Source organism: Amblyraja radiata, chromosome 8, assembly GCF_010909765.2.
Source record: "Amblyraja radiata isolate CabotCenter1 chromosome 8, sAmbRad1.1.pri, whole genome shotgun sequence".
NCBI classification, from domain to species: Eukaryota; Metazoa; Chordata; class Chondrichthyes; order Rajiformes; family Rajidae; genus Amblyraja; species Amblyraja radiata.
The window spans coordinates 44,851,098-44,865,664 of record NC_045963.1 but is presented as its reverse complement, the minus strand read 5'-3'; the positions used below and the strand labels follow the sequence as shown (position 1 = coordinate 44,865,664).

At 39.6% G+C, this 14,567-nt stretch overlaps 1 protein-coding gene across 8 annotated transcripts in view; it reads right to left on the bottom strand.

Annotated features, from left to right (window-relative positions):
- The window catches only part of qki (QKI, KH domain containing RNA binding), a 411,041-nt gene that overhangs the window by 9,467 nt on the left and 387,007 nt on the right, over positions 1-14,567 (bottom strand). For 4 of the 8 annotated variants that reach the window (XM_033025730.1, XM_033025731.1, XM_033025733.1 and 1 more), the window contains one exon: positions 12,388-12,684. In XM_033025730.1, the coding sequence (XP_032881621.1) occupies positions 12,388-12,684 (297 nt within the window). Of the gene's footprint in view, positions 1-1,189; positions 1,305-3,615; positions 4,512-12,387; positions 12,685-14,567 lie in introns of those variants that run through there. The other 4 variants (XM_033025727.1, XM_033025728.1, XR_004412882.1 and 1 more) reach the window with 3 other exon arrangements.

The window sequence follows — 14,567 nt, the reverse complement described above, 5'->3', positions numbered from 1 at the left end:
CATCAGGAGTACGATGGAAAAGTGCGACGGAAAGGAGCTGACAAGTTGGCAAAAATTGGCCTTTCTTCATCAAACCCACCACCTGCATGCATTGACCTAACCAGTGTCTAAATCCAGAACAATACGATGAGTGAGAAGGACCATTCTTCCCTACTCCAGAATATGCTCTTCTTTCATGGCTGCTGCAGCTACTTCACTGAGAAGCTTTGCCTTTGGAGAATGAAAGTGGATTTGCTTCTGGTCTCTCGTGAAGGATAGATTTCCAAATTCCAGTTATCAGTCAGATCCACCTGATCCAACTTCACATATTGTCAGTTATCTGAATGCATCACTGTATAGATATTGTACCTATCACATCAGTTTTGTTTCTTTATCTACTTGCAAATTTATTTTCTTGATATTATTATGGTTGATGAGATGTCGTTCATAATGTGAACTGGTTCTACAAAATACCTAGATTTCAAAAAAAATAATGTACACAGAATTCTATTGAATTTAGTGCATCCACTACTACAACAAAATTCCATGTCATAAGATGTGCATAATTTACAACTTTCATTGTTATTTTTCCTATCAAGAATAGCAAAGGAATTTAATGTTTTTGTTTAAGTTATGATGGCTTGAGTAAGGAGGGAAGAATGTATGTCTAATTTGATGATCAGAACTGAAAGACGATGGTGCATATGGTTGCATAAAATGCTTGAGGCAATAATAATTGCAATTTGTATGGGAGGCATGAGTTCTATACTGTAAATATATATGGTTCTATGGATTATGGGATAAGAAACTACATTAACCTTTTCCGTACTAAGAAACATTTGAAAGAGTAAAATATGTTAGGCCAGATCTTACTGGCCTAGTTGCCTGCCTGCAATCACCACCTAATTCTCCCCATCAGGTCCTGATACAGAAGACCTTTTTTGTAGCCTAAAGTATCCCGGATTCTAGTGTTGTGGTATGGCTGATGGCAGATTTCTAGCTGTGCAGAGAGAAAGCACTGCCCTTGAAATTACCCGCAAAGCTTTAGCTGATGACAAGGTTGAGGGGGTTTTTTAAACGAGTCTAACATTTATTTATTTTTTTAATTGAACAAAGTAATTAAAAATGTTCTTTTCAAAATGCAAGGTGTAATTCACAAAACACAAATAATGAAAACTATTAACCACAAATAATTAAAAAAGAAACTTGCCTTTCACTCTGCCACCTAATGCACTTGCACAGAGGTCCCAGACTTACTGCAGGTTAAATGGGTAAGCCCTCGCCGTTCTGAATGGAACCACCAGCATTGACCAGCCCAATATAAGCTATGTTTAAAAAGGGGGCAAAAGGTTGTTTAAAATAGCATGCTGATTCTATTTTCACTATTACCAGATATTAATGATGGTTCCATTGGACAGTATCTTTTCCTGCCTTTCTGGCCCATACAACATTGTCCTCTTGACAGCATTAGTGAGAAATTTACTCAGAAATTTGTTGGGAATAGGGAAATATCTTTGCCATTGCAGTGCTAACAAGCCAGAGTTCGACAAATGCATTTCCCTGTTCCCAACAACTTTCTCAGTGAATTAATTTCACTAGAATTCAATCATTTATGAGTACGAGCCTGCACATTTTAAAATCATTGCAGAGTCGAACAGTTTTAGCCCCCCCCCCCCCACCACCCATCCCCAACAGAGTAATACTGAAACCAAAAATCTGAAGCCTATGCATTTGCCATGGCAGTTTCTTCTTAGTGAATGCGGTAGAAAGCTACTCACCTTAATGCAAGTGTCAAATCTAATTACATAGATGTACAAAATAAATCAAAGCAATTTTTTTCTGCCTTTTAATGCTGCCTTTTTTTATCCCAGTTAATAAAGAGGCATCCATGATTATATATTTAGAAGTAATACTTCATTTCCTTCTCCCAAAGGAATGTTGCCACAATGGAAGTAGTATTTATCTACATCAGTCACGGTTCACTCACAGTTTGTGAACATGTTAATGATCAGACCCAAAGCCACAGAGAAACTTAGGAAATAGAAATTCTTGCACAACTTTTCTTTACGATTTTCTTACTATTCTGTTTCTGTGACACTCACTTGCTAGTGAAGTAGAGAAAGTGATGGATCATGTAAACGGTGTGGTGAAGTTGAGTGTGAGGTTCAAAGCTGCAACTGGAACTGTAGAACAAGATCTTGTCAAGCAAGTAAATATATGCCAGCGGATGCAGCACATACAGAAACAAGCCGCAATTAATCTGGAATTCTTCTGTTCAGAGGACAGCCACATAAACTTTGAGTGACAGATGGATTTCTAACCAATGCACGAGTTTGAAGGTGGCAATTTGTTTATTCCTGGGAGTTGACCTTCAACTAGAATTTTAGAAATTAAAGAAATTGTACTCTGCTAATTTCTGGATGGAGAAATTGTTGCACAAACAATTGTACATAAACATGGTTTATATTAGATTGTATTTTGAGGTTTTTAACTATGATACTTTATAGTGCAGACTTTTGAGAGATGTGAGCTACGATATGAAAATGTTATGTATTGACAGATGAATAGCATAAGCAACAAGCATACTCAAGAAGAGGAACAGCACAACTTAAAAACACTTTGAAATACGTGCCTTCAACTTATGATTTGCTTTTCCATAACAGTGTGCCACAATCCACCCACAGGAATATGTTGCACCAGGTACCCTCTGATTTACAGCATTTAGCTAAACAAAGTGTGTTCATGGAAAATATCCATTTCACAAGTCGAGGAATGTCAGCAATGTTCCAAAGTGAAGCAGATTAGAAAGTAAGCTTCGATAGTCATCACCTCTCTGGAAAACCCGGAGTGAAAACAAAAAAATCCTTTAGTTGGGATACTATACTCTGCTTTGGTGCACTCGAGTTCCTTCTGCATTGCTTTATCTTAACGGGCAATTTCTAGTTGACAGAAACAGATCAGTTCCAGTAATTATGATATGTGTTGCCCGTTAATCTCTGAGCAACTGAATGTTGTATCAAATGAAGGTATTTGAGAAATGATAAAATAATTGGCTTAAATTCGTTTCGATCTGCTGCCTGGCTATTGGAAAGGACATGAAGCAGGATTTAAAAATGGACAGAATGGTAGCTCAGGTACCAGAGCATCTGAAATAATTTTCAAGGAGAAACACTTTAATAAGCTAAGGCATGCCCGTGGTGCCTTGTCCTTTAACACAGACAATAGATTTTTGGTTGGGCCTTCAGCAAAGAGATATTGATAAAGAAGAATGTTGGAGTCCCTGGTCTCCACAGACAGAATTAAAACAATTGATTAAATCAATAAACTGTCTTCTGCTGCTGTAAAATAAATATCTGGGGTCACAGTCACCTCGACAGCTTTGTGTTTTGTACTATCGCCATTCAACAAAGCAAAAATGATCTCAGTATTTTACAGATTTAGTTTAGTTTACAAATACAGCACGGAAACAGGCCCTTTGGCCCTGCAAATACATGCCAACCATTGATCATCTGTTCACACCAGTTCCATGTCATCATACTTTCTCATCCACTCTCTATACATTAGGGGCAATTTGCAGAGGCCAATTAACCTACAAACCTGCACGTCTTTGGTATATGGGAAGAAAACGGAGTACCTGGAGGAAACCCATGCAGTCACTGGGAGAACGTGCAAACTCCCCACTGACAGCACCCGAGATCAGGATCAATCCCAGATCCTTGGGGGTGTGGGGAAGCAGCTTCTTCAGCTGAACCACTGTGCAGCTCTTATAAACAAGCTGAAAATATTGGCCCAAAGTGTGTGGTCAGTGGTAAAATATCTGCACTCACTTCATATCTAAGAAGAAAGATTGCAATTATCTTTTTGTGGGTCTCCTGAGGTCAACTTTGTAAATAATCCTGATTTCAACTGCAGTAAAAGTAGACTTATGGTGGACAAGAGCTTTCCATTGGCAAATCCTGCCTCGTGGGAAGAAAGATGTAAGTGAATGCATTGGACAAAGTAAGCCTTTCTCAAGAAAATGTTATGAAACAAAAACATTTAACACTGGCAAAGCCTGAGCAAGATCATCTCATCCTTCCCTCATTCTTCCAAACTGCACCGGATACAATCCTAACTTGTCGAAGCTTTCCTCACAAGATAACCAACCCTTTCCAGTAGAGTGGTGGTTCTGTTGTTTTGCTTTGAGAATCATCTGGGTATTTGGAACTGATAATTAGGATGGTCCCCGAGCTAGCATAGACCCTATAGGTTGAAATGGTTTAGGTTTATTATTGTCACGTGTACAGTGAAAAGCTTTGAATCACATCGTATCAATATCGTACTATACAGAAATACAATGCCTAACTCAAGTACAATAGACAGAGCAAAGGCTCAAATGAAAGTACACTCGATAGAGCAAAGGGGAAGATACAGAGTGCAAAATATTGTTCTCAGCATTGTAACGCATCAGTTCCATAGACAAGGTCCAATGTCCACAATGAGGTAAAGATGAATCGGACCGTACCCTAGCTTTTGGAAGGGCCATTCTTCTCCTAAGTCATAAGGAAACATGAAAAAAGACTCAGTGCAAACATAAAAGGGAATCCAAAGCTATTGTCTGGACACGTGAATACGATAAACAGTAATTCTACTCATGGAAGCTGAGGACATGATCGAGGTACTAAATGAGTACTTCACAGTCTTCACAAGGAAGATGATATTGACAAAACATCGGCAAAGGAAAATGTGATCAAAATACTGGATGGGCCACAAACTGATAAACAGCTCGGGTATAAACTGTCAGGAATAGCAATAGTGCAGGCAGATTCAACTGCAGGGTTATGGGGAGAGGGGAAAAGGCCATTTGTCTTTATTAAGGGCAATACGGACTCAACAGGCCAAATGGCTTCCTTCTGCGTCGTAACCATTCTGTGAATCTGCAAAATGGTCATACCCAATGGGCGACCTCTTCTTCTGAAGGGATCTACCCCATTTAGCTCATCAGTATCTATTGCTTCAATAGGATCTTTTTTGGGGATAGCACCAGTCACCACATAATGGATACAAGATGGTGCCGAAGCCGTGCTGGTCCAAGAAGGGGTTCTGCTATAAATCATTACAAATTGCTCCACTCTTAAAACTCTTAAAACTTTAGTTCTGTACACTGTGGATTGCTTGATTGTAATCATGTATAGTCTATTCGCTGACTGGATTTTGCTATTAGCACACAACAAAAAAGCTTTTCATTGTACCGCCGTGGTACACGTGACACTAATAATAAACAAAACATTTGCCAACCTGTGTGCCCACATCTGTGGACACAATATGCAATGACCTATTGGAGCCACATGGTGGCCATCTCCTGCAGGCACCTCTGTTCGAAGACAAATTTAACCTAAAATAGTCCCATTATTTAAAGTAGCAATCCTCAACGTTGGGACCCACAGGTGAAATTCTAGCCTTCTCATGGAATTTGAGGTCTGAGGGATTTTGTGTCGATTACGTGTGTACAGGGCCCAGGATTCTCATTCCACTTGTTGTGTGCATTAAATATTGCCACTGCCGTCCTCCCAGCAGCCTTGATGAAAGCCAATTCAACGCACATTTTTCACTGCAGTAATTCTAACCCGACATATTTATGCCTCCCTCTGCAATGATCATGCATCGATCTCTACAGCATGGTGCATTCAGCTTCGAAAGGGCATTGCAAAGTGCCTAGTGCAGGTGCAACAAAAAACAGCTCATGAATAAATCTTTTACTGCAGAATTATTGCAATATTTTGAAATAGTATATACATACCAATTTATCTGGTAATTTGGCAAACTGTGAAATAAGTAGTTAAACTATTTCTTTTTAGAATGGATATTATAAAACCATGTTTAGTTATCTTATAAGGGCCATATGGTATTACAATTAATCATATTCAGAGGTTAGAAGCTAATAATGAAATGGCAGTATGGGGCTATTGATCTGCTCGATGCACGGAATATAAGTACAGACCGCAGCTGGTACCAGAAATAGTAAGTTCAGCACCAAACATTTTGGATACAATCAAAATAGCATGGCTAATGCAATTTCAAAAAAATGTAATTGCCAGGACATAGTCTGGAAATTAAGTTGAGTTCTGTTTTTACTGGTGTTGCAAGTGAAAATTGATTTCTCCTTCAGAGTGAAACTTGATAATTGTCATTTCCGGGTCATTTCCTGTCACTATGGAAAAGTAACCAGGCACGTTTGGATGCGAGTCACTCTTGCATCCCAAGCACAATTCCTGGAGGAAAACCTGGACCTCATTGCACCAGAAGCAATCATCAATGGGCAAGACATCTTGGTGTGCCACCGCAGGACCAGACTGGGATGGCTGCCAGGTGACAGGTAAGTCAATACTTACCAAAATCCTTCAGCTCAACTCCAGCTGCACTAATCCCCTCACCGTCCACTTAAACCCCCCTCATGACATCCATGGACCTCACGTCCACAGACCAATGTACCACTTCTCCCCTTGCACAAACCTTTTTGACATTCTGTATGCAAGACACAAACCATCCTGAAGCCCAGCCTTGAGCAGGCAGTGTGAAACTTGGAAAGGAAATAGCAGGTGATGGTTTTGCCACTTGCCTGCTTTAGTGACAGATGCTGCAGGAATAGGATGTGCTGTTGATGTAATTGAGGCAAGGAACTGCACTGCATTTTGTATTGCTTGGGACTTTTGTGATGTAAGGCCAAACCGGAACAACTGTGCACAGTTTGTCTCATCCATTAAGAAAGTGTATAGTAGCATTGTAGTAGTACAAAAGAAATTCACCAAGCTAATTTCTGGCATAAGAAGCCTATCTTATCAAAACAGACTGGACAGGTTGGGTCTGTATTATTTGGAGGTTCGAAGAAGCGTAATCTTATTGAACCATGAAAGTCCTCAAGGGCTTAGATATTGACAGGTTACACGTTGAGATGTTTTCATTAGTGGGAGAGTGTCAAATGAAGGGATGTCGTTTCAAGATAAGAAGCTGGTCATTTAAAACTTAGGTGCGGAATTTTTTTGTTTGAATTTCTAGATTTCTCTACCCCAGACAGAGTACCCCAGAGTAGCTCACTGGAAGCATTTTAAGCTCATTAGAAGCATTTAAAATGGAGGTGGATATATTTCTGAAAGACTAGGAGATTGAGGGCCATGGAAATCTGGCACAGAGGAGGAGTTATGGCCTGGGGAGATAAGCCATGATCCTGTTGGCTGTTAGGGCAGAGTGAGGGGCCAAATGACTTACTGCTGCTCCTATTTTCTTGTTGTCACTCTTGTGATTATTTTCAGCCTATATTTGAATGTTCACAGATTTACTTAGGTTTAGGTTGCTTCTTTTGCTGAGGAGTTGTGAATAGAACTGAACATTATGCGACCTTCAGCTAAAATTCCTACGTCTCATCCTGTGCAGGAAGACAATGGATGGAAAGGTAGAGATGACTAGGTCTCCTGAGGAACACCTGAAGTAATAATCAGAAGCTGAATAATTGGCCTCCAACATCCACAACTATCTTTCTTTGTGTGTGGTACCACCCAATCTCAGGAATGTTTTTCCTTTGACACCTACTGAGATGAGCTTTACACACTCAGTCAAATGCTGCCTTGGTGTCAATGGCAGTCACTCACACCTCACCTAGTTCTTACGTTCATAAGTCATAGGAGCAGAACTAGGAGATTTGGCCCATTGAGTCGTCTCCGACTCATGGCTGATCTAGCTTTCTCTCTCAACGCCATTCTCCCGCCTTTTCCCTGTAACCTTTGACACTCTTACTAATCAAGAACATATCAATCTCTGCTTTAAAAAATACCCAAAGACTTGTCCTCCATGGTCGTCTGTAGCAATGAATTCCACAGATTCACCATTCTCTGGTGAAATATATTTCTGTTCATCTCCTTTCTAAAGGAACATCCATTTATTCTGAGGCTGTGCCCTCTGGTCCTAGACCCTCCCACTAGTGGAAACATCCTCTCTATATCCACTCTGTCCATGTTTTTCATTATATGGTAACTTTCTATGAGATCCCCACTTATCCGTCTACACTGCAGTGAGTAAAAGCCCAGAGCCATCAAACTCACATCATTCGTTAACCCAATCATCCCTGGGATCATTCTCATAAACCTGTTCTGGACCCTCTCCAATGCCAGCACACCCTCCTCAGATATGGGGCCCAAATGGAGGGGGTGACCTCCAGGAAATGTGGGGCTGACCGTTAGAATATAGCTTTTGGGTCCAGGTTTGGACCAAAGTCATGAACAGGTGAGGAGCAGAACTTGGCAAAACTCAAAGTGGCCGTCAATGCTTAGGTGCATCTTGACAACATTGTCGATGACAGCTTCCATCACTTGCTGATCATTGAGAGTAGGCTGATTAGAAAGATTGGATTTGTCTTGTCCTTGGTGAACAGGCACATGGTGCTGGAGTAACTCAGTGGGTCAGGCAGCATCTCTAGAGAACATGGGTAGGTGAAATTTTGGTTTGGGACCCTTCTTTGTTCTCTCTAGACAATCCATTTTGTTCAGTCATGACAACATTGTGATTGAATTGAAAATAGAGTAGCGGCTAGTTTTTGAAGTACAGATCTTCAGAACTACAACTGGGATGTTGCCTGGACCCATGCTCTCAGATATTTCCTGATATCACCTGGAGTGAATCATATTGGCCAGATACTGGCTTCTGTAATGTTGGGATTCTTCAGAGATTACCAAGAGGGAACCTATTCCACACTCCTGTCTGGACATGGTTGTGAATGCTTCAGGCTTGACCTACATGGTAGGCTGCTCCGTTGTTGAGGTTGAGTACTGAGGGAGGATGGGTAGATAGATGATGGTCAGGAGATTTCCTTGTCCAAATTTACCCTGACACCATAAGACTTTATGGGATATGGTTTGATCATGGACCATTGTTGAGGATGACAAGAGTTACTCTCACGATCTAACAACTGTGCCTCTGCCTATAGTGGGTCTGTGTCCTTGTGGGACTGGATATACTTGAGGATTTGTGGTATGTACTCTCACAGGTACTATCACAACATTTAAAAAACATTTGGATAGGTACATGTTTAGGATAGGCTTAGAGAGATGAGCCAAGCACAGGCAGGTGGTACTACTGTAGATGGGACATGTTGGTCGGCGTGGACAAGTTGGGTTGAAGAGCCTGTTTCCACGCTATATGACTCTATGGTTTGACGTGCCACCATGCCAAGCTACTGTGCAATAAGTCTGTGGAACCGGTCTCCCAATTTAAACATTAGCTCTCATACAATTTAGACACCAGGCCCCATATGTTTGCGAGTAACACTTTGCAAGGTCGACTGGTCTGGGGGTCACTGCCATGTCAGAATTTGGTGCTGAGGTCAATGCCAAGTAATATGTCTGGTTTATTTATCTCTGTGTTTGAATGTAACAGTAATGGGGCAATGAAGTGGCTTGCTGGACAATTCAAAGAACAGTTAAAGGTCAATCTCATAGAACAGAGATCAGCGCAGCACAGGAACAGGCTCTTCGGCCCACAATGCCTGTGATGCCAGGTTAAACTAATCCCCCCTACCTGCATGTGATCCGTATCCCTCCATTCGCTGCATATTCATGTAAAAGCCTCTTAAACACTGCTATTTGTATCTGCCTCGGCCACTAATCCTGGCAGCGTGTTCCAGGCACCCATCACCCTCTGTGAAAAAACCTTGCTCCACACATCACCCTTAAAATGTGTTCAAGAGGAGCACCTGGAGTTACATACCAGGTCAGGATGGCAAATCTGCTCTGTGAAGGACTTTAGTGAACCTAATGGGTTAACGATCCTGTACCTCTCTCAGGTTGACTTCAGCTTCCTACGCTCCAGAGATAACAATCCAACAAGGTAGTCAAGAGTCAATCGTATTGATGTGCATCTAGAGTACTCAATCGTTTAGGTGGTTGATTTCCTTCATTACAGGACATTAATGAATCAGATGCTTTAATGATAAGTCTAGTAGTTTCATGATCACAGTTACTGGAATTGGCTTACTTTTTCTCAGTTATTTAATAAATAAATTTAAATTCAAGTTGCTTTGATGAGATATTGTCTCTGGTTCATTAGTGCAGATCTCTGGGTAAACTTAACTGACTATGCTACTACCCTCTGTATAAAGTAAAGACAGAATACAAAATAGCCAAGCCTCAGATGTAAGTATTAAATAAATGGCTATAAATTTCTCAGATCAATGTCCATCCTAACCATTCATAAAGTTAATCATTCATAGGATCGGGTCAGTTTTTATGATTTTCTTTGGGGTCCTTATGCACATCTTGCATTTATATGGATTGAAAGCTGGTATAATAACTGTAACTAGCAGCACGAATGTTATCAACATCAGACAAAGTTATGAATTTGTCCAATTCTATGCAGCAGATCCATTTGCCAATGTTCCTGTAAAAAGCCTTTTGGCTTTATCCTGCAGCAGAATTGGTCTTGCGTGAATGCCTCTTTACAGAAGATAAGGTATTATGTCAACTCTGTCATGTTAGACAGGCGATGTCTTTCTTTGACAATGCTAAGGGAAGACCTGACAGTCAATGGATGTGTTTTTCTAATACTGTGAGAAAAAGATTACATCAGAAATTTAAATTGCACCCTTTGTATTTTTTGGTTAGCTATTAACAAAGAAATGTTAGATATATCATTATGTGGATTGAACCTCAGTAACAACACATTTCAAGTTTCATTACAGTGCAGTCGCAAAAGTCTTAAGAACAAGAGTTGGCTCTTCAGACCCATCAGGCTTGTTCACCATTGAATTAGATCATGGCTGATTGTATTTCAACCACATCCCACATTTGTAACCCGTAGCTTTGCTGAATAAAAACAAAACTGATAATCATCCTTTCAAAATTTCAATTGATCTAGTGAACAGTGTTGGGGGATAGAGTTACTGATTTTGATAGTAATCGTACCTGATTGGCTTTACTCTGATTTTCAGATTATGTCCTTTGTTTTGGACTTTGTTTTTTACCAGAAAAGGGAAGTTTCATAAAAGTAACCCATTTCGCCCCTTGAGTCTGATCCAACATTCATTAACATCATGGCTGATCCAGAATTCTAAAGTGAACACAACTGAACCTCTGATGCTGAGAATTCTAAAGATTCACCATCCTCTGAGTGAACAAAGCAGTTCCACACAGCTGACCCTTATTCTCAACATGTGTCCACTGGCCCTAGATTCCTCATTCAGGGAACACAACTACTGTACATCAAATAGAATAGCGCATGAATAGGCCCTTCAGCCCACAATGGCCATGCTGAAAATGATACCAAGTTAAACATCTCCTCAGCCTGGACTTGATTCATATCCCTCCATTTTCTGCATGTGTTTATCTAAAATACTCAAATGCCACTATCGTACTTGCCTTCACCACCACCCCTGGCAGCGTTTTCAGCCACCCATCACTCTCTTGTCCCATACATTTTTAAACTTTGCCTCTTTCACTTTACAGATATGCAATCTAATATTTGATATTTCCATCCTGGGAAAAAGGTTCTGATTGTTTACCCTACCTATGCCAAGTTATATAAGTTTATATTTCCTGCCCGTACACTATCTTAACCTTTATTAAAATCAATTTACTGATTCTCTTTTGCTAATTTTTCTCACAATTCTCAGACCTACTGAGATATCTGGCAACTTTGTATGTCTGGAAACACAAGGAAATGAAAATACTGGAATTTTGGGCAAAACACAAAGTGCTGGAGGAACTCATCGTCAGGCAGCATCTTTGAAAGGCCGTCAAAAGGTAACTTTTTTCTTACACTATTCAGAATAACTAACTAAAGACATGAAGACCTTTAGGATGAAACCAGCTGGGGAGACAAGATGATGGGACTGTAACATCATCATGATTAAGAGCATGCTAGGGATGGCTTTGCCCGTACTTGTGTGTGTATATGACACCTCTGATCTGTTATATTTAACTTAAACACATTATGAAATTGTAGACACAAGGAACTGCAGATGCCGTTTACAAAGAAAAGACACAATGTGCTAGAGTATCTTAGCGCGTCAGGCAGCATCTCTGGAGAACATGGATAGGTGACATTTCAGGTCGGACACTTCTTCAGACTGAATTGAGTTCAAGTTTGAAGAAGGGTCCCGACCCGAAATGTCACCTATCCATGTTCTCCAGAAATGCTGCCTGATACATTGAGTTACTCCAGTACTTTGTATCTATTTTTATGACATTGTAAACCATGTAATGAAGTACACATTACAGTCCTTGCTAACAATTGTCATTTCTAAAGGTTAACTCAATTGGGCTTGAATATTACAATCACTTAAAAGTCTCAAGCTTCAGTAAAATGAAATGAGCCTTAACTCGATCAAACGGGCTAGGATGTTAAACATGTTGTGAACCAGTCACACTTGAAAAGGCTCCTTACCTAAAATTCCACTCGGCTCAATGGGATACTCCAGGATGGAAGTAGCTGGTGCCAGTGTGTACGGGTAGTCGTAAGGAGTATAGATTAGACCGGCTTCAGGTGCGGAAGGCACTAATGCATTTGGATGTGGGGATCCATTAGGCATGACTGTTGCTGTCTGAATTTGCCTAATTAGAGGCATGATAGTTGGACCAGCTGGCGTGGGGGCTCGCAAAGCAGATGGTGGAAGAACTGACGTGGGCCCTGTAATGATCCGTGGAGCTTGGGCTGTCGCTGCAAGAGAAAAGGCAAGGGCAGCTATTGTAAGCGAAGAAAATACACAGAGGTGGTGTGGAGAGAATAGTGTGTGTGAGAAAGAAGAAAATGAGAAACAGAGGAAGCAAAAAAAGCAGGAGGAATGAAAGAAAAATTAAGTAATCATTAGTACGAGCAGTGGTAATTTGCAATGCTAAAGCACACTTCTAAGTTAAACAACACAAACACACTTCTAAAAAAACTCAAATCACATTAAATACACAAACTGAACAATTCATAAATAGCCGGTTTTAAATTAAAGTATAAAATGATTAATATATTTGTTCTTCTGCATAAAACGTTTGAAAAAGCCCAGCATTTATTACATTTTATCCAAGTGAACATTTAACATTCGAGATTCCCTTAACAGTACATTCTATGCTGCCCCTCTAACCAACCCCATATATATGCCTCAACGTGAAAACATCCTGGACAGCATTTCTCTCTTGAACAGCTAGAAAAGTTGATATGTTCATTTAGATAATTGCTATATTCCAAAAGTACATCACTGTAAAACACTTAGGGAAATCATGACATGGAGATGGGTATATAAATACAAAGGTACACAAAAATGCTGGAGAAACTCAGCGGGTGCAGCAGCATCTATGGAGCGAAGGAAATAGGCAATGTTTCGGGCTGAAACCTTGCCTATTTCCTTCGCTCCATAGATGCTCCTGCACCTGCTGAGTTTCTCCAGCATTTTTGTGTACCTTCGATTTTCCAGCATCTGCAGTTCCTTCTTAAACACTATATAAATACAAATTTCTCCATTATTTGGGAATGCATATTGGAGACATTTCTTGCCCATGTTGAGCCTACCATGTAAGTCATTATCCAATAGATTTTATAGTTCACATTACAATGTGTATTTTCTGCATTGTAGCAGTGGGAATATTGCTGATTTAAGTGGATAGTGGGATACATTTTGATTTCACCTGGGAATTGTTATCACAGTCACAGTGAATGTTGCCATTCAATTCTATGCTATAAAACATCCATGCTTTTCAAACATATGATTGGAAATGCTTGGTAATGTGACCAGTTTTTTAAAAACCCTCTTTCTGAGTAAGCTAGCCAGATTAAAAAATTATAAGTAAATCCAATTACAGCTATCTTCAAAATGCTAAAGATCTAAACATTGATGTTAAATTAAAAGAGGATATTTTAATATCAACGGTTGCTGGAAAAGAAATGAATGGACATGATTGATTTTTAGCACCCTCTTTTTAAGTCGCAGCAAGTTGCTGGATGTTTGGTATACTCGCGTTTCTGCAGTTTACACAAATTCCTATATTTAGCTGAATTTTTTTGTTTGAGATAGAGAAATCAAGGAAAATTAAAAGTATGCTTATCTAGTGCTCTTAAAAGCTTACTAATGACAGTTTACAAAATGTACACCTTTTGGAAATTATGTCTAAGGATGGGGAAAAAATCTAAAGAACTGTATTTACATTCCAGAGAGAAATTTTGATTTGTATTAAAAATATCTTGGTAATTACAAGTCAGTAATTTAGTCAAGAAGCTCAGACAGTGTACATGTATATTTTGAAGCTCTTGAAGCAGAGCTTTGTCAGACTTAATTTGACACCTGTACTCCCAATCTGGAATGGGGACAACGACATTTATAGAAAAGTGAATATTTAGAAATATAATCATATGACATTAAGAAGTGACAAAAATGTAATACAACATCTAATGAGCCCCAAAAAATAAGTTCAATGGTATGTAATCATAACCATTTATTTATAATGTATTATAATATATATGTGAATATATAGTTCTGAAGTTTGGCTCTTTTGTGAGCATGTGCCAGTCTTTGAATTGGTGATATTAATGTACACAAATTCTGAATATTTAATGCTACCTAAATCAAAGTTCTAATGATG